This window comes from Astatotilapia calliptera, chromosome 23 (assembly GCF_964374335.1).
Source record: "Astatotilapia calliptera chromosome 23, fAstCal68.1, whole genome shotgun sequence".
NCBI lineage: Eukaryota > Metazoa > Chordata > Actinopteri > Cichliformes > Cichlidae > Astatotilapia > Astatotilapia calliptera.
Genome location: NC_137443.1, coordinates 33057298 through 33080584, shown reverse-complemented (window position 1 = coordinate 33080584; position 23287 = coordinate 33057298). Strand labels below are relative to the sequence as shown.

Here is a 23287-nt window from a genome sequence, read left to right as displayed (position 1 = left end):
GTCATAGTTTAGTCCCACCTTCGCTGTTGTGATTGGTTGGGGGTAGAGATAGGCTTAGGGCGTCGGGGGGTTCCCCAGGAACATCTTCCTTGGAGGGCTCAACCCGGGGTAGCGGTCATGGCCTATTAAGGGCTCTGTTGGCTCTTAGGTGACGGTTTCCTCGTGGCTGCGTGCAGCGGGGCTAGGGGAGGGTCTGTGCTGACGGACGTGGGTTACTGACCTGGTAGCCTGGCTGCCCTTCGGTGGGCCCGGACGGGCGTGAGGTTCTGGGGGCGCTCCGTCTCTGGGCTGGGGCTCTGGCTGGGCCTCGGGGGCTTGGGTCCTGGTTGGTGTGTTGTGGGTGGGTGTATGGGGGCCCAGTCCTGGCGCAGGGTGCTGCCGGTGCATCGAGCCACCTGGGGGGCTCTTCAACTGGTGGGGGAGGTTATTACATCTTGCAGGAGCTCTCCTCTCTTCAAGAACTCACTCTGCAGGAGGGGGAGATATAGGAGAAGTGGAGGAAGATCTCAGCCTGGGCGTCTATTGTTTTGTATAGTCTGGAAGATGAGTGGATGACGGGGTGGGTGCAGTTTTCTCTGAGGTGGGGTTGGGTAGGCTGTCCCGGGCTCTGTGGGGCCGGGCGGCGCTGCTGTACTGGGCCCCAGTCCAGATGGGCCTGGGCCCCCTTTCCCTGGCAGGTTGCAGAGTATGGGGGTGCCTACTGGGGTCAGCAGGTGAGCTGGCCCCAGGGAGGGGTCACCTGCCCCTCCCTTCCTTCCCTCCCCATCTCCAGCTGCCTCCCTCTTCCTGCTCCACCACAATCACCCACACATGCAGGGCCTTGGGGTAAAGATGTATCACCAGAGTGCAGGGGAGGCATCCCCCCCTTCTGTCCCCTTCTGGCTTCTTGTGCCTCAATTTTCTCTCACAACTTAGACATTCACATTACTCACGCTCTCATAACACATACATATAGGATCTTGGGGGTGGGCACGCTACACGCAATCCAAAAGACCATCAGGGTGTACAACCTCACCCCTGGCGTCGTTGCCCACCTCTCAAACCCTCCTGGGTTTTAAAGGCACCTTAGAACACACATGCATCAACACCATATATGAGTGGGCGGAGGGAGGTTTGGAGTCTTCACACACCCCCGTTCTCTGCGGCCTGTTGGAGCGGGGGTCTGGAATGTGGGGCCTCCCTGCTGCTGCGGAATCGGAGCGGTCTGCTTCTCCCCACCCCAGGGAAAAGGGTAGCACCACCTGGGTCTGGGTGCAGTTTACCCCTCCAGGGGCAAGGGTACCTAGACCCGGGGCTTGGAGTACGCTTGGGGAGTGTGATTGTGTGTACAGTGTCTCTCTATGTCTGTCTCCATGTTGGGTGAGTGTTGAGTAATTGCATATGAGAGATGAGGGTGGGAATGGATGTTTGTATCTGTGTGTGCCTGTTTGTCTGTGTCCATATGTCAGGTCGGGTATCAGATGCCACCTCTCTGGGGACATCCCAGGTCCTCCAAGGTATGGAGGCCTATCTCCCCCACCACTTCCCCTACCAGTGGCAGACGCCCTCAGACATCGGTGCGTTGGTGGTTCTTTGTGTCCGGGGATGGGCGTCTAGGTACACACCGGCTCACCCCTTGGTGGCTGCTTATCGGGGCCTGGAGCCTGGGGCTTGCTCGGGCCACTTCGGGGGTGGGGTGCCCTTGGCCTCTCGGCCTGGGGCTCGGTCACTCTGGCACAGCTGGCTGCCGACAGAGCTCACGGGCACGTCACTGCAAGCCCCTCTAGCTTCTGCTCGGCGGCTGCTGAGTGACCCCTCATCTGGGGCTCTCCTCAGCTCTTTCTGGGATAGTGGCGCGGCTGCCCCTCTGTTGGTCTTCCTTGGTCTCTTGTGTTCTGAGCAGAGGTGGGACCAAGTCATTGTTTTGCAAGTCTCAAGTAAGTCTCAAGTCTTTATCCTCAAGTCTCAAGTCAAGTCTCAAGTAATGTCAGGCAAGTCAGAGTCGAGTCTCAAGTCACTGGTGTAAAAGTCCGAGTCAAGTCACAAGTCTGAAACTTTGAATTTCAAGTCCTTTCGAGTCTTTAAAAAAAAAACGAAAAAATAATGTTGCAGTTATATGCTAAATGTAAATATTAGACCATGTAATTTTAAAATCTGTGTTTTTCTCAACACATGACAAAATAGTGAACTTAGAAAATATACACAAATTGTAAAATTGCACCTCTTTAAAATGCAGCTCAATTAAACCTAGCTCCTAGAATAATTTTCACCGACAGTTCTGAGATAAGCTGCATGTTATTCTTGGATGCGGTTGTAGGACCGGCTTTAAAATCGCATGACAAAAATATCATACACATTAAAAAGAACTGCATCACCAACGTAGCCTGGACAACATTTGCTAGTTAGATGAAGTCAGCTATCTCATCTTAGCATATTTATATGCATATTTATAATCATACGGTTCTTGGAGTGAGTGCATACACTCGTGAAGTTTAGTAACTTCAGGTCACTGCAACAAGCCCAGGTACAGTTTACCGACGGATGGGTACAGGACCTTGAAATGCACCGTGTAGAACGAAAGACCATCGTACGTATCATAAGTTTACCAGTCTCACAAATTGTCGTCATAAATACACATTCGTTAACCGTTTATTAATAGGACCTTTGAGCTCAACGGTAATTAATTAGCAGTGGAAATAATTTCTGGTAGCATCACAGAAATGTAGCAGTGACAATAATATTGTATGCTGTAATCGTACTGGGCAATTAGTGATACAAAAAACCTGTTTTATCCTGTGAATAAAAGTATATGTTTTTGTTAATGTACCATAATAACAGAAGCGAAACACAATATTGTGTCAGGACAATTCACTATTTATGCACAATAAACACAGGAGCATAGCGCGACAATTTCTGTTCAGCGCCAGACTTGCTTGTAACCTATATCACTAATTATGTTATGAAAATGACGTATTAACTACTAAAAAATACTGACCTTCGTGTAAATGCTTGGAGCAGACTAACCTGTGAGCTGGAGTGTTCTGGGACGTTATATTTGATCTTTGAATGGCTGCAATCCAGGCCACCCGTCGCGTCTTTGTTACTTCGGAAACATGGCTCGAACAATTTCTCTTCAATGACGTAATCCGATAACAACCGATCTCTTTACCCGTCGGCTTCCCGTGGCTGTCATGCGACCGGCTATTGCAGTTAATAATACAACAGCTTCTTGACATTTTTGTGTTTCTTTTTATCGCTGTGTGACTGATTTCAATTGAAAGTCTGCGTGCGCTACTACCGCTTGCCACGAGTTCCCAGAATCCTTTGCGGTTCTACCCGTGAATGACGTCACATTTTCAATCTCTATATAATATGCATGTTAAATTTTATATTTTGGGTAAAATATCAAGTCTTTTCAAGTAAACCGGTTCAAGTCCAATTCAAGTCCCAAGTCATTGGTGTAAAAGTCCAAGTCAAGTCACAAGTCTTAGAACATTTTTTCAAGTCAAGTCTAAAGTCATAAAATTAATGACTCGAGTCTGACTCGAGTCCAAGTCATGTGACTCGAGTCCACACCTCTGGTTCTGAGGGCCTCTGGATGTCTGGAGTTTTGATCTCCTCCATACTTGCTTCATGCCCTGGTGGACGGGGCTGTAGCTCCCCAAACCCTCTAGCAGATCATTACATGAAGGAACCTTTTAAAAACAAGCGCGTTCATGCTCACAGTTGTACACACGGGTGCTCACACACACAAACTACACCCTTTTTGGCTCCTACCTCAAAGCACACTGTGCGCTGTCGATCTTATGTGCTGCACAATAATGTTTAATATTTAGTATTTACAGTTATATTCCCATATATCATCGTGATGTTGTTTATTCTATTGCTCTCGTTTTCTTCTGCTTGTTTTCTTTTTTCATTCTCAACAGGTGAAATTACAAAAGTATTTACTGTTATCTATTGTTAGCTAGTTTATTGTGATGGTGTTGTTTTTATTATGTTGCTCTTTGTTGTTTGTTTTCCCTTCTGGTTTTTTATCTCCGTACAGGTGATCCAGGTGTTTTGTTTTTCTTTCTTTTTTCTTCCCCCCTTTTTCACCATCTCTTCTCCCCTCTATTTTTCTTTCTCTCCCTCTCTTTCTTTCATTCTTTCTCACTGTCCTATCCCCCAGTCATGTCTGTCCCGTCTTTAAAAAACGAAAATAAAATAAATACATAATTATAATAAAGGTCAATCAAATGGACCAATAAGGCAAGGCCATGATGATCCACTTGATAAAGTAAATCCACTTGGCATCTTTCTTGGCCTTCAGACAACAATTCTGATGGCTAAAGATCCAAACGGGACAGGCAAAAAAAAAAAAAAAGAACTGTGCTTTTAATCTGACTCTGAGCCAAATGTATCTCACTCTCCACACCTGTGAATACAAACTCTAACCATTCCAATAAAAGGCGTCTTATATTCCCCGTAATGAATCCTTCAAACCTTCTACCTGCTCCGGTATATGATTTTAATCTATTGTTTTTTGTTGTCATTTTGCTTTTTTAAAGTGCTGGAGCATTTTTAGAGCTATGTGATCTTCTTGAGGAAGATTACCCAGTGAAATTCTGAGAATTATAATTGATGCAATCACTGTTTTGTTGAGGGCTTTGGATAAAGGCATCAATATACCTGAACAATGTTTGTATATACATCCACCCATCCATCCATCCATCCATCCATCCATCTTCTACCACTAATCCAGGTTACAGTGTCAGCAGAGACCTTACTGCCCTCTCCCTGACCACCTCATCCAGCTCGGGACACTTGGGCCAAGCAATATCACCTCTCCAGCAGGTCCTGGATCTGACTTGGGGCCTTTTCCCTGTAGGACATGATTGGAATACCTCACAAAGAAGGCATCCAGGAGGCTTGCTAGTCATATATTCAAACTTTCTCAGCTGGCTCCTTTTAATGTAGGGGAGTAGCAGCTTTACTCTGAGACCCTTGTGGCTAGCAGAACTTCTCGTCCTTTCTCTAAGGGAGAGCCTTAGAGATAGCCCAGGCACCCGTTGGAGGAAACTCATGTCTGCTGCATGTATCCATGTTCTCATTCTTTTGGTCACTAAACAAAGCTCATGATGGATGTACTTCGACTGCTTTGCTTTCACATTCACGATTACCATTACAGACCAATACAGTGTCTGCATCCTGCATCACTGCAGAAGCAGAACCAGCCCATCTGTTAATCTCTACTGGACCCTTTTCCAGATGAGACACTTTTCAGTTTCAGTTTCACAGTTTCAAAAAAAAAAATTCCATTGCTATTGTTTGACCATTTTCTTTTTTTTATATTATATCAGGATAATCCCCATTACCACAACACAACCCATTACCACCCTACAACCTTTCCCATGCATTCCTACTAGTTAAAGCCACACTTGTTGACTTCTTCATTAGGTATGCCTGTGCAATCTAGTTCAAGCAGGATAAATTATAATTGTACTTTATATTTATTATTAAATCCACACTGAGGGCACTTGGTTGAGCTGGTGAGGCATATACTATAAGGCTGCAAGGGCCTGAGTTCACTTCCTAATAGTCTAATCCTGGGTTGACACAATTGTAACAGGAGCCGAATTTGTGTTTGTAGCATCCAGCTATTGAAGCAGAGGAAATACCAGGACAAAGGGGGTCTTGCATATGAATCCAGGATCCATATATGAGACTCCAAATCTCAGAGTTCTCAGTGACCTCGACCTCAAGGTGGTCAGGTTTTCTTGTAAATGAGGTAACTCATTAAGCAAGTCCTGTAGGAGTTAACTTAAAAGGCTAAGGGGTAGCACTGGAGGCCACCAGTATTTTTGACAGTTTTTCTCAAGCCAGGATTTTACAGATATCTACAGACATGTAGGTGAAACTGCTGTTTGTGTGAATTTCCTGTGCTATCACAGCTCTTTGAGACTCACTTCCAAACTGGCAACACCTCATTCTCATTTTGACGTCTCCTTCGAAAATAAGCCTTATCTCTATGGCACTCTTTCTGTATTCATCACGGAGCTTGTCAGTGCCGGGCATAAATTGTTTACTGTGTGTCACAGACTTAAGGCTGCTTCAGAACAACAGTCGCCAGTCTAATGGGAATAGGAGCAAATTGCTGTTTCGGGATAGCGGCGTTTCTTTTATCTGGAATGCTCAGTTGAAGTGTAACCTCTTGGGAACTGCCTTTTATGGGAAGTGTTGTCACTGTGCAGGTTTGGAGCTAGGAGGCAGTGATTGTCATGCAGCTGCAGATAAACGTCGGCACGCTGAGCATTTATGCACTAGAGGAAAATAGATGTGGCGAAAAAGCTTGTGACTTGAATGCTTGATTTGGGTTTTCGTCTCTATCGCCAATAGATGTGGACAGGTTTTCCAGAGACTTAACATTTTGAATTTAAATTTTCCTGTCTCCCCCTGTCCCCTCCTTCCACTCTGCAGGTTAATGTTTCCTTACCGGGCACCCCCAGGGTCGCTTTCAAGCCTGACTGCTGACAGCTGACACCTCTGTCATCCTCCTGAGCGATCTAATCGATCACTTCTAGCTCGACAAGACAGCACACCAGGTTCTGCTTCGTTCTGCTGGCGGTTGAGTAGAGCAGGCTCTGTGTTGCCCTGAGCCCAGCTATCTCAGCAGGACTGCATCACCATGGATACAGAGTCCACCTACTCGGGATATTCCTACTATTCGGGGCGCTCCCGGGGATCCCACAGACATGGGTAAGTCCTGCCAGTTGGTTATTACGGTTTTTCCTGACTCTGGTTTACGTGAAGTGTTGGTGTGGGCTGCAGGATTTCCCTCAGTAAAACATGCCTGAGCTGGTGCCTATTATGTGAAGTTGAAGTGATAGTGGATGTGATACGATTACTACTGGTTGGTTAGTAGATATAGATGTAGTAGATGTTAACAGCAAAATCAGTTTTTAGGAGATGGATAGAAGAAGCAAGGATTTTTACAGATGTCTTGGAGAGGACGGTATTACTACTTTGTCCCTGTTGGAGCCTCTGGGGGCTCAGTAAATCAGTGGATCTGTTGTACTTTCCTTTTGTGATTTTCTTTCTGACTCTGAGCATTTGTTTTCCTGTCCTGTTCTGTGTCTTTGTCCACCTCCGTAGTGTCACCTTTTGTGTATCTGTGTCTGTCCCTCTGGCCAAACATGTGTGGAGCCCACAGCTCCTGGAGGCGCATTAGTCTGTCAGCAGCCAAATGACTGTGGTTGACAGGCCTCAGGAAGGCAGCAGGAGACAGGTGCTGAAGAGGCCTGACTGACTGGCTCAGCGGATACATTGAGACTCAGAGAGGAGATGAGAGTAGAGAACTGGAGAACAGGATCCTGTTCCATAACAGCCCCTCCCAGGTCAATGACAGTCCCCTCCAGCTTGTTTGCCATATATCTTTTGGAGTACTTGTGCCTGCCTTTCCCACTCTAGCTGCCACCTGTTGCTGTTTAAGGGATTTGTCATGCTGTCTGCAACTTTCTGCCTCTGTCCTCTTCACACTGCACCCCCCTCAGCCCTGCCCTCCTTATCTCTTTCCTTTCATTCTCCTCATCATTAAACATTTTGCTCCCATGTGGCCAATCGTGATATGAAGGCAGCAGCTGCCCCCGCTCTCTGTGATCACCCTTCTTCCCTTTTCTCCTCCCATTTTTTAAATGTAGTCAATGCTGCTCTTTGAGGATGAGAAAGCGCAGGGATATCACTCGCTCCCTGGTCGTCTGCATTCCCCAGGGCACCAATGTGTCCTTGTAGCTCAAAGTTAAACTGAGCAAAAGTGCTCTCACTTAGCATGGAATCAAAGACAGTGGGGAGAGGTCAGTGCTTAGGAAAGTGGTGGAGACCTGTGTTCTCCTATTTCTTTTGCTGCACTCTTTCAAGTGAGTGACAGCAAATTGGAAAGAGACATATGGGCATCCCTGCCAGGCGCCATTCCGCTCCCTGCTCCTCCGGTCCTACCGTGACTGTGCCAAAGCCACCAGCTGGCCTCTAATTTAATGTAGAAAAAACTAAATTGTTGCCTTTGAAACCCCTTGCTGTTCTCGCGGGAAGGTAATCTTTTTACACCAAGGGGTGCCATGCGTGAAGCTGCTTCGGATCGCTGTCGTCTAATTACCCTGATGCCAGGAACAGATGCAAGCATGTGGGAGTGGGCTCACTACTTGTGTGCATACAACCATAGAAATAACAGATAAGAACAATATCCTTATATATGGGTACATGTGTGTAATTTGCTAGGACATGATAGAAGAATGGGATTTGCTTAGAGTCTGAGTAACAGAAGTTGCAGGATTTTTGGAGTTTTTTCCCCCCTCATTGGTAAATGGTAAATGGCCTGTATTTGTATAGCTAGTCCCGCCTAGGGACCCCAAAGCGCTTTACACACCCAGTCATCCACCCATTCATACACTGGTGGAAGCAAGCTACAGTTGTAGCCACAGCTGCCCTGGGACAGACTGACAGAAGCAAGGCTGCCATATCGCGCCATCTGCCCTTCTGGCCAACACCAGTAGGCGGCAGGTGAAGTGTCTTGCCCAAGGACACAACGACCGAGACTGTCTGAGCCGGGGCTCGAACCGGCAACCTTCCGATTACAAGGCGAACTCCCAACTCTTGAGCCATGATCGCCCTCATTGCTGGCTTTTTACCCCTTCCTGTTGCAAGACATCTTCTATTGGTGTTGTCAACAATACATTCCCCTGTCCCTCCAATAATTGCAGCAGCAGATCTGTCTGCAGATCTGCTGTTGCCATGTTTTTGGCACAAAAACATGCTGAAGACACCAATTTCTTACTTGCTTTTAGTTAATTAGTGTATTTCTGTATTTAGAGCATGACATTAGCAGTGAAACAACCAAATTATGCACATGCACAGGTTTAGCTATCCAAAGCTTTGCTTTGCTTCTCTCTCCCCAACCGGTTGCAGCAGATGGCCCCGCCTCTCCCTGAGCCTGGTTCTGCCCGCGATTTCTTCCTGTTAAAAGGGAGTTTTTCCTTCCCACTGTTGCCAAAGTGCTTGTTTGTTGGGGTTTGCTCTGTATTATTGTTGGGACTTTACCTTGCAATGTAACTTGTGATTTGGGGCTATATAAATAAAACTAAACTGAGATGAATTGAACGTGTTTGTAGATTGCAGTACTTGAATCACCATTTTTCCAACAGGTGCAATCCATAATAATTGCTACTCAAAATAGGCTGCTTCTAAGTAAATCCTAACAATTTGTGTTTTTACCTGCAAATATAATAATTGCAGCTGCCCTAAAGAGCTTCTCCTCTCATGCTTTCAGAGCGTGGAGTTTTGATGCAGAGCTAATTTAACTTTCTTCAGTTTTGCTCTCAGAACTTCTCCAGAGCTAGGCTCCTTCACTTATTCAATTTTAAGCATTTAAATGACTATAGACTTGCAAATCACATATTAGCAGCTGTTCATGTGTAAAATTGGTTCTTTTGATTGGTTCTTTTGCTGTAACTCCAATTACAGAGCAGCACCCAGTATTCACACAGGACAGAGTCACTTCAACTAATATTAAGTCATAGTTTTAATACCATTCAAAGGTTCCTGCATGATATTATTCTTAAAGCAGAGCGGTTTACTTTTTGTTTCAACTGGAAGGTTAAGATTGGATCAGAGAAACACAAAGACTTATCTCACTTAGTGCCCATTCAGCTCAGGTTTAGACAGCACAGCAGAGGCTTCTTGTGACTCATTACCTTGTCGATTAAACAGGAGGCCAACAATCTTCAGAATCATCTAATGGTAAGCTTATGGTTAAGTAATATAGCTACCAAGAAGCTTAATGAATTCAGGCGTGTCTAGGCAACAATATGTTGATCTGAGCACCATGTACTGTCTTTTTTTATAGCTGAGAACTAAAAAAAAAAAGAGAGATTTCAGCAGACAGACTTTTGCTCTGTTTTTACACTGTGTTAAAACTCACAGATAATAAATAGGTGTAGATTCAGATGCTGAATACCTTATATTTCCCCCCCTCTCATAAGGAATTAACAAGGGATTGCTAAAGAATCAGACCTGCAATCAGGATTGAGAAAGGCATCAATGTTCATCCTTTCTCACTGTTTTGTTTGGGTTGTTTGACCCCCAATAAACTGACCTCAAAGTCTGGGCTTTATTTCCCAACTAAGACATGTTCAAAGGGAATTTGAGACTATGGATATGCCCGTAAACGTTTTTCCGAGGCTTTCTTGACCTTTTAAGCTGCTGTGAAAACATCAGATCAAGTATTTATATGGTATCAGTTCACAACAACTGCCTCAAGGTGATTCATGTAAGATAAAGACTGTACAGTATTAGAGAGAGAGAGAACTCTTACAATTAGATGATTCCTATAAACAAGCGCTCGGTGATTGTGGAATGGAAAAACTTCCTGAAAGATTTCAGGAAGGAGGTAGGGGCAGCTACAAACCATGACCAGTTGCGGTCACAATTAGCTGGAAAACCTTGTTTCCCATGGGGATTTTGGTCATCATTAGTTCTTTGGAAATGAAGTTTCTGGGACTTGTGTGTCAGTTTGAATGAAAATCCAAGTTCACTTAAGACAGAGTGGTGATTGTTTGCTCACACCACTGCTAGCTCAGTGTGTGATGTGCTGGTTTGGACTTGTGTCACCATTGTCGCTGTTGGTGGTGGCTGATCTGGACACTAGTGCTTTGGCTCAGATTGCTGTGTTGACACAAAGCTCTGTGCCGCACAGGTGTGTGGGTTACTCTGCCAGCCAAAGAGAGGACAAATTGGTCCACAGACAGTTTGGCATGCCACCCTAGTTGGCTGTACTTTTTCACTAGCCTCTGTGTGAGGTGGAGAACACACTCGTCCTCAGGTGTTGGAGGGAAATACTGCTTCCAGAGACAAACTGGCAGGACTCTGCCTCATCCATTGTCAGTTTTCCAAAAAGCCACACCCATTTCAGGGATACACGCTGCAAGTCAAATCCCATTAATCAAATCATAGCAGCACAATTTTGGAATATCAGTGAGCCAGCTGCATGCTAATGAGGCAGGAAGAGGATGTGGTAAGAGAGACAAAGGGGGAGGAGGTATCCATACAGTGCAGTAATCCCAGGATGTTGCTGAAGGGGGAATGAGAAAATGTGCTGGAAGAGGGGAGAGGCTGGTACACAGATTGGTAGGCCAGTCTGCGAAACCACTTGCTGGGCTGTCCGCAGGCTTGCTCGCCTCTGTGTTACTTTGCAAATTGCATATTTTATTGCATTCTTAATTGCTTTTTGTTCAGTTTCTGGGGTTTAACTGACATTATCTTTTATCTTATTATTTATGCATCGTCTGTCTTTTCCAAGCAGTTGAGGGTCAGGGTTGTTTTTGCTTTTTTTTTTTTAAACTGAAGATGATTCCCCCCCCCCAATTTCTAGAATCTGAATAAACAGATCTGACCAATCAGATCACTGCATTTGGCGACAAATTTAGTTTCAGTTTGTCACAACTCGAAAGTTCAATTTTTCTGGTTGCTAGAAAACATATGTAATCCCAACCGGCTGGCGAGTGGTTTCTGGAGGTTGCTGGCTGTCATTAGGTGAAAATCAGTTGCACCAAAAAGCTCCTTGCTTTAGAAACCACAGTTTCCTGTAATTTGCATGGAAGACACCAACTTATTTGCAAACTATCACCATTTATTCTCCAAACTGCAGTGAAGCTCAAAGGAAACTGTAAAGAGACAGATGTAAACTGAAAACTGAGAATTCCAAGTCAGTCTGATTTACCATAGAGTAACACACATTTGAAATAAAGCATTCATGAATTAATAATTGCTTATGTCATAAATTTATTTATTTATTAGTCAAATCAGTTACAAATGAATGTTTAATGTATTTTACTTATTAGATATTAAAAAAACAATTAATTATTTGACAATTTAATATATAATAAGAGCAATTTTAAATACATGAATATATGTGTGTATAAATGTGTTGTGGGATTTTACAAACTGCATTCATAAAGATGGCTGTCATGTAAAAAATAAAACTGCGCATGTAGTCTCACATATAGTCTAGCTTCAGACAACAATAATAGCTTAACTCCCTCCCGATTCTGCCCCCTCTCCCCTCTTTCCTCCACGGTCTCACTGAACTCTGCCACACACACACAAACACACACACACACTCTCTGACTCACTCACTGGCCTGCACCAGTTACCAGTCACTTTGTGGAGCACTGGACTGCCATTACCTCATAAGACTTTGTTGTTACACTTTCTCTTACCGTACACTACTAAATCTCCATTTGCACTATTTGCCTATTTGCACTACTCTGCCTGGTTTACACTCAATGTCACTTACCCATTATATTGTATATTGTATAGCTTTCTTGTTATATGTAAAATTGTATTTATTTAAATTTTTACTTTTTAATTATTTTACTTGCATTTTTAATCACTTTTATATTTAAATATATTTAAATGTTCATTTGCTATTTATCTAGGGATTGAGAGTAACGCAATTTCTATTCTCTGTATGTCCTGTACATGTGGCAGAATCGACAAATAAAGTTGACTTTGACTTTGACTTTGACTAATACAGGGAATGATGGACTGATCGGTATCATTGTAATCACTCTTTTTCAATTATTTTAAATCGTAGGTATCAGAAGGTTATGTGGTAACAGGTGGACTCCTGAGACTGTTTACAGACAGTGTTTCCATAATTAATTATTATTAAAGGCTGTAGGTTATAGCTATTGTTTTAACTGTGCTAGCTGATTCAGGCTTCATTTAAAAGGAGCAGATTAGCTTACTAAAAATGGCAGCCCACTAGTACTGATGGGATGTAATCTTTTTCCAAGCTAACATGAGTCTTAAAGAGTATGGCTACATGCAGCGATGCTAGTCTTAGCCACATCTGCGTGTTACCTTCAGCAGATGGTCAGGTGATTCCACAAAGTGCACACTTCAAGATCGGGGCTCTCTTCAGTTAATGTCAAGGCAGAGCTATTGACACAAGCAGCAACCTAGAAAAACCCGGTCAGCCATCTTCATCATCATCTCTCTAACCAAACAGAGAGCTCCTTACATCACATTGCATTATTAATTTGCATTACTTTTTCTCCAAGGCCAAGAAGTCACAGAAAGGCTAATTGGAGACATGGAGACATAGGAAAAGGACATGGAGTTGATAAGGAGGAGTGGAATCTTGATTTTAAATATCAATATATTGTTAATTTGATTTTTTCTTGTTCTGTTTACTTATTTCTTTTTTTGAAAATGTGTTTATCAAATCTGAATTAAAAATGTGTTTTCAATAAGACTAAATGGTTGGGGAATTTTCCCCATTAACAGAAGTTGCCAGATGGTTGGTGACTGGCAGACATGTGTGACTGGGGACATATTTGGGGGGGGGGGGGGTCTGTTTTAGGAGTGGATGTGAAGGTTTTCTGAATAAGTAAAATAAAGTGATTATTATAATTATGTAAATGATTCTTTTCTTTTTCAGTAGAAGAAATGTTTGATTACTTCTCTAGGTGGTAAGCCCGTTTACGTGACTAGTTAGCATAGTTTTTTTGTTTTATTTTGCTCTTAATGTGACTTTCTGCTCCTTTCCACTCTTCTTTTGTAGCTGCTACCTTCTCCTTACTTGTCTCCCAGACCTCCTTATTATTCTGACTGTGATCTTGAAATAGGATCTCTGCTTTGTGAGCCCGGCTGCTCCTCCCTGCTTCCTCCTCTACAGCTTTTCTCTCCAATTAATAAGTATAATCAGCGCTGACGTTTGACTGATGAGCGCTCCCTCTGGAATAACCATCACCACAGCAATGACACTAGTTGTAATAATATTTAAAGTAATAATGATTGTGGTAATATATTTAAAGGCCTACATTCACCTCCTAATCTCCTGGATTTATTAGATAAGAACATGTCAGTCACTTTGTGAACTGGATTGCTGCAGGCTATTGAAAATGAGCTTTCTCTCACTCGGTGCAGGTTTGAAATGTTCGTCGCTCTCGTGATTTTCTGCAGGAAAGCGAGTCCATATTTAAAAAGGAAGGGCAAGAATAGAGGCGGAAGGCAGACTGGGCTACACCCTTTAATGAAAACACTTGGATCTAATGCAGCTCTTGCTGGACCATAACAGCTCCACTGCTGTCAGTCATACGGCTTCCTCCATTACCAAAGGCAGGATATCCTGTACTTTATGAATATGAATGGTTATTGTGTGACAGTAGTGTTCAAGGGTCACTTGAGTTTTTCTTGCATAGGTCACTGTAAGGTTGATGGTGATGGTTAATGTGTAACAGCAAAGATTGAAGCTGATCGCATCAATATTTCATATTAATATCAGAACAAATAAATATGTAGAATCCAAAGTGTGCAGTTCCTGTTGATTCTGCAGGCCAATTGAGGATCTTTTAGGTCATTGTTTTGGTTTTATAGTATATACACTTGCTAAATTAATGCTAATGTTTCTCCGCATTTGATGTAAATAAACAGAGGTCAGAAGGATCAGTTCATGTGGGTGTCAAAAGGACTGCTTGTGTTCTTGTGTGTCTTAATAGAAAGCAGGACACAAAAGCCTTCTCCATTGTGGAAATTAGATTTGTTACACTTCTGTTCCAGTGCTGCTCCTGCATAAGAAGTGATTACGAGGAAACAACAAGCTTAGAGACTGCAGGAAACTCATTAACATTTAGCATGACAAAGAATACAGCATCAAGAACAATCCTTCTGTCTTTAAAAGAAGGGGAAGACAAGAAAAATCATGTAATTTCTTCTTTATTTGCCTGCATATTCAGTCAGTAATCTTGCTGAGTCTTCATACCTAGGTTAGATCCGACAGCCTTGCCTCGGCTCTGGTCTTGTCAGTCTCATTCATTGTCCAGCAAAGGTTCTCAAGCATATGACTGCTCACATAAAAGCTGAACAAAGCAGTTTATTTGTACTGTATTTACTGTATTTTAATCTGGAAGTGTTACTAAAATTAGAGCATAACGTGTGTTTGCCTAGGAGAAAGGAGACGGATAAGGGATTAAAGGGGCTGCAGAGTGGGCTCGGCGCCATGTGGTGGTGGTGGTGATGCTGGGTGGAGGATGGAGAGACCTGCCGCTCTCGCTCTATACCAGATTACTGTAGCGCTTACATTGCAGCTGACATGGTTGGAAGACCTCATGGACAGTGATTCAGATATTTAGGCTTTATGCTCACTCTGCACGCACTTGAATTCTAGAAAACCAGAATGTCTTCAAATTCCTTGTTGTGTAATTCAATTCTGTTTAATTTCTATAGCACCAAATCACAACAACAGCCGCCTCAAGGCGATTCATATTGGAATGCAAAGACCATACAATGCGCTCACTGATCGTGATTTTTGCTTTTTACTTTCTCTTTCAGAGAGCGAAGCCGGGACCGGCACAAGTCGCGCAGCAAAGACAGCCGCTCGGAGAAGTCTGTAACGATTAACACGCCGCCTGCAGAGCCGCTGCTAGGCGACACAGCTGTACGGGGGGAGCAAGTCCAGGTACGACCTGCTGCAAACACAAGGCACTGCACAGTCACTACCGTGCTTCTTCACAAACCTCTCACACTTTTGATTCACAGCTTAGTTTCCACACGTTCAGCACATTTACCATAGATGACCTCTCAACAGTGTTGCTATAAGTTTGACGGAGGGCTCTGCTGCTGTGATTTATTTGTAGAATTTGGAGCACAGGAGACTTATCACTCGCACTCAGAATGAGCTGGAATGATAATTGTGTTTATCAGCCTGGGCTGGGACAGGCCATCTGGTATTTCAGGGCAAAAGCCAGGAGGGCCAGTCCATTTATGTCAAGATCTGGGCCGTCACTTTCCGGAAGCCTGTTTCTGAAAATATCTGCAACAGGGTATGGACGCAGCAGGCTTCCTCTCTCGATGGCGAAGCTCTGATAAATCCACTTCATTAAAGGCAAACGGCAGGCGCTGGCTCAGTTCATGAAATCCACCAGCACTGGGTTGGTAGACGCTTTCAGTGGCCCCCTCTGAAATGGTCTAGGCCAAGCCCATGCAGCAGCTAAGCTGGAAGCTAAGCTTTTGACTGTTAAAATTCAAAAGTGTTGCCTCAGAAATCATGCTGACTGGGAGTTCCATGATTGCGAGCTCAAAATATGGATTATGTGATGGATTATTTGATACAAGATAAGTATAAGGTAGGCAACATCATAGGTTACACCAGCTTAAATGTTTGCTAAACATCTGGTACTATACACTGAACCATCTGGCCTTTGGTTTGTTTGTGTCTAACAGAAAGTCTACTGACTCATGTTTAATTTCACGCACCAGGCAGACATTTGACTATGTTGCTTGGATTCAGATAAAAGGTCGGTAGATCAGATAGCTCTGTGTAAACTGGGCCGGTTGGCTGCAAGCTGTCATGTCGAGACATGAAATTCCAGGTAGCACTTGAGCAGTACACGACTTCTTAGTCACAGTGGAAGACACTGAGTAACAGCCGGTTTGTTTTCTTGTTTTGTGTGGTTTTTGTGATCCAGAACATAATTCATTGAGTAGAAATAGTTGTAGTTAAGTACTTCATTGCACAGAAATATTGTTTTTGGAATGGCTGATAGACAAAAATATTATTACATCATCTGCGATGTAATAAAGTCATTATTGCTTTAATAATTGCATAATAATTACAAAAACCTTTAAAATCGTGCAGTGGGGCACATTTAAACTCAGGTTCATTACTTTTATCAGCGTTCTTCTGAACGTGCTGTGTTATAAATGGTGGAAACGAGTTTGTTTGGATGTATTTACAGAGTTTCGGTTGTATTAGTAGTAGTGATACATCCCTCTACTAAACAGCATACATCACTTCTCAGTTTAATCCCTGTCCTTGCTTTTAGTTTTTATTCACTGCATGGCAACATAATGCAGTATGAATAACTTGTTAAGTCATTTACTCACAGCTGCTTCATAACGTGCATAAACACTGCTGTAATCATGTTGTCAGAGGGAGCCTCTCCTGATTTCTTCTGATTGCTACAAACAGCTTCGCTTCTGTTCTGCGGTTGCTTGTTAGCATCTTAAAAGCAAATTATTCAACAAAGCTTTTAAAGAAGGAAATACTTCTACTCCTGTTTTGTGTTTTGCCCCAGCCATAGTAAACATGATGCAAATATCACATTCCAGAGTTGCAAAGTGCAAGTAAGAGCAGATGGTTATTTTCCCATAGGCAGTGATGGTGACTCATTGTTTTGCTTTTTCGTGGCTTGGTCGGACATGAAATTATGTCAGTTGCACAGGATAGAGAGACACAGCAGAGGTGGGACCAAGTCATTGTTTTGCAAGTCTCAAGTCAAGTCTCAAGTCTTTATCCTCAAGTCTCAAGTCAAGTCTCAAGTAATGTCAGGCAAGTCAGAGTCGAGTCTCAAGTCACTGGTGTAAAAGTCCGAGTCAAGTCACAAGTCTGAAACTTTGAATTTCAAGTCCTTTCGAGTCTTTAAAAAAAACAAACGAAAAAATAATGTTGCAGTTATATGCTAAATGTAAATATTAGACCATGTAATTTTAAAATCTGTGTTTTTCTCAACACATGACAAAATAGTGAACTTAGAAAATATACACAAATTGTGAAATTGCACCTCTTTAAAATGCAGCTCAATTAAACCTAGCTCCAAGAACAATTTTCACCGACAGTTCTGAGATAAGCTGCATGTTATTCTTGGATGCGGTTGTAGGACCAGCGTTAAAATCGCATGACAAAAATATCATACACATTAAAAAAAACTGTATCACCAACGTAGCCTGGACAACATTTGCTAGTTAGATGAAGTCAGCTATCTCATCGTAGCATATTTATATGCATATTTATAATCATACGGTTCTTGGAGTGAGTGCATACACTCATGAAGTTTAGTAACTTCAGGTCACTGCAACAAGCCCAGGTACAGTTTACCGACGGATGGGTGCAGGACCTTGAAATGCACCGTGTAGAACGAAAGACCATCGTACGTATCATAAGTTTACCAGTCTCACAAATTGTCGTCATAAATACACATTCGTTAACCGTTTATTAATATAACCTTTGAGCTCAACGGTAATTAATTAGTAGTGGAAATAATTTCTGGTAGCATCACAGAAATGTAGCAGTGACAATAATATTGTATGCTGTAATCGTACTGGACAATTAGTGATACAAAAAACCTGTTTTATCCTGTGAATAAAAGTATGTGTTTTTGTCAATGTACCATAATAACAGAAGCGAAACGCAATATTGTGTCAGGACAATTTACTATTTATGCACAATAAACACAATAAATAAAGGAGCATAGCGCGACAATTTCTGTTCAGCGCCAGACTTGCTTGTAACCTATATCACTAATTATGTTAAGAAAAATGACGCATTAACTACAACAGCAGACTGACCTTTGTGTAAATGCTTGGAGCAGACTAACCTGTGAGCTGGAGTGTTCTGGGACGTTATATTTGATCTTTGAATGGCTGCAATCCAGTCGCCTCTTTGTTACTTCGGAAACATGGCTCGAACAATTTCTCTTCAACGACGTAATCCGATAACAACCGATCTCTTTACCCGTCGGCTTCCCGTGGCTGTCATGCGACCGGCTATTGTAGTTAATAATACAACAGCTTCTTGACATTTTTGTGTTTCTTTTTATCGCTGTATAACTGATTTTAATTGAAAGCCTGCGTGCGCTAGTACCGCTTGCCACGAGTTCCCAGAATCCTTTGCGGTTCTACCCGTGAATGACGTCACATTTTCAATCTCTATATAATATGCATGTTAAATTTTATATTTGGGGTAAAATATCAAGTCTTTTCAAGTAAACCGGTTCAAGTCCAATTCAAGTCCCAAGTCATTGGTGTAAAAGTCCAAGTCAAGTCACAAGTCTTAGAACATTTTTTCAAGTCAAGTCTAAAGTCATAAAATTAATGACTCGAGTCTGACTCGAGTCCAAGTCATGTGACTCGAGTCCACACCTCTGAGACACAGGTCTAACGTGTTAGTAAGTGAATAATGTTGATGTGCTTTTTACAAACCAAATAAGCTGTAGACTTGTTAACAAAGGTCAAATCAGATTGAATTTTAATTGACTATGATTTCTTTTCATCGCAGTTTAAGCCCTTTTAAAATTTGAAGGTTTAAATGTAGCATCTGTGCATCTTGATGAAAAAAACTGGTGACCCCTTGTGCTACAATCACACTAGGAAAAAGTAGTTGGAGACTGTGGTACTACTGGGCGATTGTGGCTCAAGAGTTAGGCGTTCGCTTTGTAATCGGAAGGTTGCCGGTTCGAGCCTCGGCTTGGACAGTCTCGGTCGTTGTGTCCTTGGGCAAGACACTTCACCCGTTGCCTACTGGTGGTGGTCAGAGGGCCCGGTGGCGCCAGTGTCCGGCAGCCTCGCCTCTGTCAGTGCGCCCCAGGGTGGCTGTGGCTACAATGTAGCTTGCCATCAGCAGTGTGTGAATGGGTGGATGACTGGATATGTAAAGCGCTTTGGGGTCCTTAGGGACTAGTAAAGCGCTATATAAATACAGGCCATTTACTGCAATTACTGCAATAGCGTACAATGAACTTGAGGAACAACTTGAGGAAATTTGCCACCTTTAAAACAGCTTTGGTGTCTCAAGATGAAGTAACACTTAGTCCGCAATCAGTCTGCAGCGAGTTTGTCACATTGTTTGTGATGAAATGCAAATTACCTGAAATAAACTGATGAAAATCTCACATCATCTACTGGCAGAAATTCACACTAAACAGAAATTTGCATTGACTGCTTACGTTCAGAATCCATTAACTGTCTGCTTTTCAGGTTTTTTTTTTTTAATTATGGACCGTGAGATTATAAGAGTTTGCAATGAGGAATGTCATCATTGGAAAACTAAAACATAATGGACCTTGTCTGTGCGGCCACACACAGCGACAAATTTTCCATATTTTTAGTTTTTTCAGAAACAAATTTGTTGGAGGTCATGTAAGAATGTTTTTAAAAAAGACAGTAACATTGGTAAGGCACTGATTTAAAATTGATTCTGTCATTTACCGAAACAGAAAAACCACTAATACTAATAAGCGAGAAATGCTTTCATCTGAGGCAATGGAGCCTTGTGACCTGCCTCCTCAAGGCTCCATGCAGTCTGCATTTCCACTAGTCCAAACGCATTGCGAGCAGACTGTGTGCTGTGTGCTACTCGAGAGAAAAGAGAGTAACTGCTCAGCTTAGTAGATGATGGCAGCTTATAATGTCTGATGTCGCACGGAGTCAGAGGACAGAGCCCTTTACTTCATCCACACTTGCCTCTCTGTGCATACGGTGTTCTTTATCAGTGGGTTCAGTCCTAAACATCTTCAAAACTACTTTGGGGGATCAAGATGGTGATAAAATGGCAATACGAAGGAGTCAGTATTGAATTCTTCTGTTTTACTTTTAAAGGTCAAACTGTCAAATACATTATTTAGGATTTAGCCTTTGTTTACGTGAGAGCGTTTAGTGTTTTAGCCAAACCGTGTGAAACAAGTGGAGTTCATCACATGTGCCGCTTCACCAGATGACTGGAAATGATGTCAAATGCAAACATGCACTTTTCCTGTGGCGAGACTCGTTTGCAGGAGTCTGCATGCGCGGCTGTTTGTTTTTTTCATCTGCATACTGTGTCTTATTTTAACAGACAACAGGATTTGCCACACAGCACAGCCGTTCTTAGTATTTAGCTCTTCATGTCTTATTCATGCCGTGGCCTGCAGTAGCGCTGCTGACAGGGCGGGGAGTGTTTGGCTTTAGTTTGAGTAATCAGGGCAACCAATTCTACTGAGAGCAAGGCTCAGTACAAATCCCTGTGCGCGTGCTCGTTGCGCAGGTCTGCTGTCTCACATATGCCCCCCGCTCCTCGTCTGCATGCGTCAGTGTGATCTCAGAGTCTCACAGTGCAGCACTGCGCTCATTACTCCACTGTTGAGACTTAATCAGAGTCTTGGCTGACAGAACAGTACATCGCTCCGGGCAGGGATGTCTTCGCGATCCAGCGGTAAAGTTTCCGATGGCTGTGTCTGTGATGTCTCACCACAGGAAGTATAAAAGAAGGGAGGTTTACATGGAAGTGCTTTGGAAAGCATAACTGGAGTTTTAAGCAGGCGGAGGGATGATGTGTTTTTGTTGATGTTACTCACTCAGTTTATATACACTTGTTTTATTTGAGCTTAGTGTGAGAGTCTTTGCTGTTTTTTACTGTTCTTTCTCCTGTCTTTGCTCTCAGTTTCCTTGGGTGTACACAGAGTGGAGGAGGTGTGACACAGGTGTCACTGTTAGTGCATAAAAGCTTTCCAATGAGAGAGCGGGTCATAAGAGGAAGTCACACACTGGTGCAAACAAACAAGCACGAGTTGTTGTGGTGGAAAGCATGGATCGCCGCCAAACTGCTGACCCTTTATTGTATTTTGCGTATATTCAACACATGTTTACTGTGATTACACGGACATTATGCACGAGTAGGTAATGGGTAATAAAGTACTGATTTGTAAATAACCTGAGCTTATTATAATATTATGATGCAGTTTATTTATCACTAACTTGCCAGCACATTCTCTTTATAAGATATAACGGGTATTGGGGACAACTTGAAAGAGGGAAGGTCAGAGGTCACATGTGACGTAATATTTGGATACAAACCATAATATAATATTTAGAATGTCCATACACCAGGATCACTTTCTAAATGTTGCCAATACAAACAAAGGCAGTAGAATTTAAGCATAATTTTAAAGATTTGACCTTGAAGAGGAGGTCAGAGGTCCAAAGTAGTGTGATAGAGTTTCCATATATCATTTCTTATATGTTGTCAGTGGAAACAATGGCAATAGGAAACATAGTTTTAAATAACTCTATAGAGCATTATTATCACTTTGCACTTCAGATCAATCCATTGCCCTTCGGGTCAGATCGTGGCTCAAGAGTTGGGAGTTCGCCTTGTAATCGCAAGGTTGCCGGTTCGAGCCCCAGCTCGGACAGTCTCGGTCGTTGTGTCCTTGGGCAAGACACTTCACCTGCCGCCTACTGGTGTTGGCCAGAAGGCGCGATATGGCAGCCTCGCTTCTGTCAGTCTGCCCCAGGGCAGCTGTGGCTACAACTGTAGCTTGCCTCCACCAGTGCGTGAATGTGTATGTGAATGGGTGGATGACTGGGTGTGTAAAGCGCATTGGGGTCTCTAGGGGGGGGCTAGTAAAAGTGCTATACAAATACAGGCCATTTACCATTTATACGGTACTTTCTGTAAGCTGACAATACACGCCACACTTGTAGTTTTTTTTTAAGTTATAAAGCTTTTTGTCAGCTTTCAATAAAGAAATGGTTAAGTTGACCCTGAAGACCCTAACCCAGAAGGAATGACACACTAAACAGTACAAAAGCCCTGATTGGCAGAGGTAACCAGTGTAGTTTTTTCTGAAATTTTCAGGTGGCGAAAAGTGGTATCATACAGTGTCGATGGGAAGTGCGCTGTGAAATGACACTGGACGCGATCATGTTTTGCTTGTGTGAGAAATTGTGTCAGTTTATGCTGCTGTTATTGTTGCACGTGACTGGATATTGGAGTGTGTAGTATGCAGTAAGTGGTGGATTGGAGTAGCTGAGGTCAGTGTGGCATGGCAGCTGTGCAGCTTAGGAGTGTGCTGCGGAGCTGCATTGTATGAAGTGTCAAACAGAAGAAATGTGATATGTTTAAACCGTAAAGCATTCTTTGAGAATTAGCACCTTCCTTTCAAAGCTGATGGAGAGAGCACATGGAGCCAGGTATCATTTTACATGTTTATGTGCAGGTCAGGGGAAAGAACCTCACATCTTTGCACACCCTTCATAGCTTACACACATTTAGCCCAGTAATCACCTTATAATGCTTTCCTCTAGGGTTCCTTATGCGTCTCTCTCGATGTAGCCAGTTCTTTGACGTTGCACGCTTCCCTTCTTCATCACCTTCTGTCAGAATCCACAACTTGCTCCTCCACCTCCCGCTCTTTCACCTTTCGCTCACCCTCCCTGCAGCCTGGTTTATTCGGTCCAATTAAAAGCAGCTGCTTTATGATCTCAGCTGTCCTCCAGCTCGAGCTTCAGCACGGTCAGAGTGACACAAAGAACAGCGCAGGTAGCTTCACTGCCACAGACTCTAAACCATGTCAGGTTCCTGGAACAGGCAGAGTGCTTGGGCTGGTGTTTTGGATTCCTACTCTGTGGTGAGTGCCACCTGGCTCCGTGTCCTGTGAGAGAGAATCCCACAGAGCTTCATGGTTATCCCAGAGCTTTGTGTGTGTGCGTCTGTGCTTGTTGTGAGCTGCAAGGGTTG

General features: G+C 43.2%; 1 protein-coding gene across 3 annotated transcripts in view; it reads left to right on the top strand.

Moving 5' to 3' along the window:
- The window catches only part of LOC113015920 (vang-like protein 1), a 72735-nt gene that overhangs the window by 23515 nt on the left and 25933 nt on the right, over positions 1-23287 (top strand). For 2 of the 3 annotated variants that reach the window (XM_026158291.2, XM_026158292.2), the window contains exons 2-3: positions 6439-6717; positions 15346-15472. In XM_026158291.2, the coding sequence (XP_026014076.1) occupies positions 6647-6717; positions 15346-15472 (198 nt within the window). In that variant the 5' untranslated portion in view covers positions 6439-6646. Of the gene's footprint in view, positions 1-6438; positions 6718-15345; positions 15473-16004; positions 16140-23287 lie in introns of those variants that run through there. The other variant, XM_026158294.2, reaches the window with a different exon arrangement.